The 3,873-nt window shown below is 52.2% G+C and overlaps 1 protein-coding gene across 1 annotated transcript; it reads left to right on the top strand.

The window, feature by feature from the left end:
- The first annotated feature begins 287 nt into the window (after positions 1-287).
- Positions 288-3,631, top strand: LOC307244144 (beta-crystallin A2-like). Its single transcript, XM_080019199.1, has 5 exons — positions 288-310; positions 1,153-1,340; positions 2,411-2,552; positions 3,003-3,145; positions 3,448-3,631. The coding sequence occupies exons 2-5, from the start codon at positions 1,183-1,185 to the stop codon at positions 3,593-3,595; spliced, it is 591 nt and encodes a 196-aa protein (XP_079875325.1). The 5' UTR covers positions 288-310; positions 1,153-1,182; the 3' UTR covers positions 3,596-3,631.
- The last annotated feature ends 242 nt before the right edge of the window (positions 3,632-3,873 follow it).

Raw genomic sequence — 3,873 nt, 5'->3', positions numbered from 1 at the left:
CCAATCGAAATGTTGTGTCAGTGCGTCTGCCATTGTCGGGCCCCGGGTCAGGTGGTGGCCGGCCCTGGCTGCCATACTGATGACTAAGTGGCTTTGGGGCTCTGCAGGACAATGGCGCTCTGGAGCTTCCACAAAGCGCTGGGCTCACGCCGCCTTTTCAGCCGGAGCCGCTCAGCTGCTGAGTGTGCAAAGGCCTGTGGGCCAGCGAGCCGGCACAGGGGCCGGGCGGGGGAAGCCCCTATAAAAGCACCAGTGGGGGTCTCTTCCCCGACATTGATTACACTGGATCTGTCCCACCTCAGTACTGTCTGTAAGTATTCCACCACAGCTGGCTCAGTCAGACCGGCTCAGGGCCAAAGGGGATCCGGGGAACGGGCAAGGACGCACCGACGGACGGACGGGCGGGCGGGCGGCTGGGCGGCTGTGGGCGTCGGGCTCGGAGCCCCGCCATTCTAACAATGATTTCGAACCAAATCTGTGTATTAAAACAGATAGCAGCAGTTTAGACACGGTCCAGTTTAACCGTCTTAAATTACAGACCGGATTGGAAACTTGGGTGTGAATTACTCCATGCTGAGTGGTAAATCTGGATCCGAAGGCTGTTGGTGCTAGTCGGTCAATGAGGGATTTTGGTTCAGATGGAAGATGTCAGAACCACGCTCTGTATGAAAAAAATATATATTTTTAGTGACATCTTCTATTTGTGACAGTTTTGAGGCTAATAATGAATTGGCTTTTGACCTACAACTGATGGGAAAACGACCATGGTTTGGGATTTGGTTATAGAGATGAAGACTTCTCTCCGGTGCTTTGAGTTTAGACAGCCTCTATCTCTATGTTGAGAGCATCTATATCTGCTTGAGTCATCTTTTACATTTAGTAAATTGAAACCAATACTTTTTTTTTTCAATGGAAATTAGCTTCTGCAGTAGTTTTTGTTTGCTTGTACCAGTAATCAGGTACATGGGTGGGATACATTGACTGCTAAACCTATTTCCATTACAATTCTCTTCCCATATTTTCCTGATCATTTTCATCAATTGACCAAAGACAAAGGACATTACACAAGAGATAGTTTGTTTTTTCACTTAATTTTCCCGACTGCTTTTGACCTCTCTGTAAACCTTCTGAACCCTCTCATCCTTCTGCCAGAGAGCATCCCCCGAGAAAGAACCAGCAGCCATGAACACTCAGCAGATGGAGCAGATGGGTCAGTTCAAGATCACAGTGTGGGAGGAGGAGAACTTCCAGGGCAAGCGCTGCGAGTTCATGCTGGAGTGCCAGAACATCATGGAGAGGGGCTTCAACAAGATCCGCTCCATCAAGGTGGAGAACGGACCGTAAGTCAACACGGCCGGCCGGGGCTCTCTGTCTTGATGTGGTTCGCTTGGGGGGTCTAGGGTCTATCCAGCCGTTCAGTCATCCATCCATCCATCCATCCATACATCCATCCGTGAATTCATCCTTTTTCTTCGCCCTCTCATTTCTACTCTTGAGTTGTTGGAGGCTGGTTTGCGTCTAAAACACGCATTTGAATTCAGTTGACAGGAAATGATTAGAATGAACATTCCTTCAAGCAGTTCAACCACCAGAGCACGCGCAGTGTCCTTGGTACATTACAGCCCGAGAGCCAGTGTTGATTCAAGTCTAGTTAACATGTATGATGAATTCCTATTTGCCTGGGTGAGTGTGTGTGTGTTTGTGTATGTGTGTTTGTGTCCGCCCGTGTGTGTATACGCATGTGTGTGTGTACGCATGTTTGTGTGTGTGTGTGTGTGTGTGTGTGTGTGTGTGTGGGAGCCAGAAGTGACAAGCACTGGCAGTGTGCACTGTGCAGCTGTCTGCCAGGATCTGGAATGGCTGACTGAGTGGCGATCAGATAAAAACGCGGTTCGGGCGCAGCAGCAGCGGCGGCAGCGGCGGCGGCGGCGGCGGCAGGCGCAGAAAAGGCGCAGCAAGGCGCAGCAGGGCGTAGCAGCGCCAGCGGTAGCAGCAGTATTCCATGTTTGCTCGGAGCTTTGTTCGGCGGCGAACAAAGGAGGCGTGCGCTGTTTTGACTGGAGGCGATTCACAGGGCGTTGAGCGTCATTGTTTAACTAACTTCACAGTTTGGTTATCTGTTACCGTGTTTGCGCGTTGGGGGTGCATGTTGGTGGAGTCATTTATCTTTCTTTCTTTCTTTCTTTCTTTCTTTCTTTCTTTCTTTCTTTCTTTCTTTCTTTCCCTCTTTTCATATTAAGTCTAATTTGCATCCCACTCCATCTATGTCTCACTCACATCATCTAATCCATCTTCCCTCCATCCCCCCCCCCCGCCATCTTTCTTCCTTATCTCCTTTTCATTCGACCCTCCTCTCCTCTCCCCCCCTCCCCCTCTTCCTCCCCCCTCCGACCCCCCCCCCCCTCTCCAGTTGGGTGGGCTATGAGTACCCTGAGTTCCAGGGCCAGCAGTTCATCCTGGAGAAGGGCGACTACCCCCGCTACGAGGCCTGGAGCGGAAACAGCAGCTACAGAACCGAGCACCTGCTCTCTTTCAGGCCCATCAAGTGCGCCGTAAGCTCCTCCTCTTCCTCCGTCCCCCCGTCCCCGTCCCCCCCACCCTCCACCGCCCGGTCTGCCTCTCCCTCCCCTCGGCCCCCGTGAGCGCTTCCCTGCTGTCCCTCGCTCACCTCTTCCCTGAGGTTTGGGTCTTCGGAGTGGACCGGCTTCACCTCCTGTTTCCTCCACCTGTTTCCCCCTCCAAATTCAACTCTGCGACCATTTGCAGCGGATCCAGTCAGAGCAAAATAACTGGGAGCCGGTTTCATATTTCTTACTTCATTACCAAATAAAACTCCTGCTTGGATCATAAAGTCATGCAATTTCGACCCTTTCCGTCTGCCCACTTCCACAGCGCGACCGACCTCAAAAGCAACCCAGGTCCTCACCAAATTCTCTCTCTCTCTCTCTCTCTCTCTCTCTCTCTCTCTCTCTCTCTCGCGCGCTCTCTCGCTCTCCCTCCAGAACCACAGCGACAGCAAGGTGACCCTGTACGAGTGCGAGGACTTCCAGGGCCGCAAGTTTGAGATGTGCGACGACTACCCCTCCCTGCAGGCCATGGGCTGGTGCAGCAAGGAGGTTCCCTCCATCAAGGTCAACTCCGGAGCGTAAGTCACGTGGTCCTCCTTTCCTCATCTGCATCCTCCTGCATTATCCTGCTCTTCCAGTCCGACTGTCTGTTCCAAAATTCAAATATCACTATTTGTTCGCTGAAATTCAACCACCTCGGAAATACAGTATATTGCAATGGAAAAATTGTGGATTGCGCCGAGGGATCCAGGTCAGGGTTAGGGTTTGGATGGTGACTCATCTTATCAAATGCTTTTGACTAATCATAATTCTCTCTCTCTCTCTCTCGCTCTCTCTCTCTCTCTCTCTCTCGCTCTCTCTTATCTCTTCATTCATCTAGCTGGGTGGCCTACCAGTTCCCTGGTTACCGTGGCTACCAGTACATCCTGGAGAGGGACAGGCACCAAGGCGAGTACAGACACTACAACGAGTACAGCACCCAGGCCCACACCAACCAGGTGCAGTCCATCCGCAGGATCCAGCACTAAGACCTGGACCCCGAGCCCCCGACGCCTCCTGAAATAAAGACCTTCCCTCCCTCGACCCCCCCCCCCCCGCCCCCATACCCCGAACCCCACCCCGACCCCCACCCCCTCCGAACCCCCGCCCCCCTTCTTAAAAGACCACTGAAGAGAAGATGGCCGAACTCTTTCTTTCTATCTATGGAATTGCATGTATTGATATCTGAATGCCTACTTCTACCACCGTGCTACGGCACATCCTGTTGAACTAGGAAATAAAAGGCTTTTCTTCAAAACCCCAGAGT

Source organism: Zeus faber, assembly GCF_960531495.2.
Source record: "Zeus faber genome assembly, chromosome: 18".
Taxonomy (NCBI): Eukaryota; Metazoa; Chordata; class Actinopteri; order Zeiformes; family Zeidae; genus Zeus; species Zeus faber.
The sequence above is the reverse complement of the archived record's forward strand: the minus strand, read 5'-3'. Positions and strand labels throughout refer to the sequence as shown.

What these genes read in the sequence shown, in the direction of transcription:
- LOC307244144 (XM_080019199.1), top strand. Translation starts at nt 1,183, where the DNA reads ATGAACACTCAGCAGATGGAGCAGATGGGTCAGTTCAAGATCACAGTG. An exon ending in TCAGGCCCATCAAGTGCGCC is followed by an intron (nt 2,553 to 3,002) that starts GTAAGCTCCTCC and finishes CTCTCCCTCCAG; the next exon opens with AACCACAGCGACAGCAAGGT. An exon ending in ATCAAGGTCAACTCCGGAGC is followed by an intron (nt 3,146 to 3,447) that starts GTAAGTCACGTG and finishes TCATTCATCTAG; the next exon opens with CTGGGTGGCCTACCAGTTCC.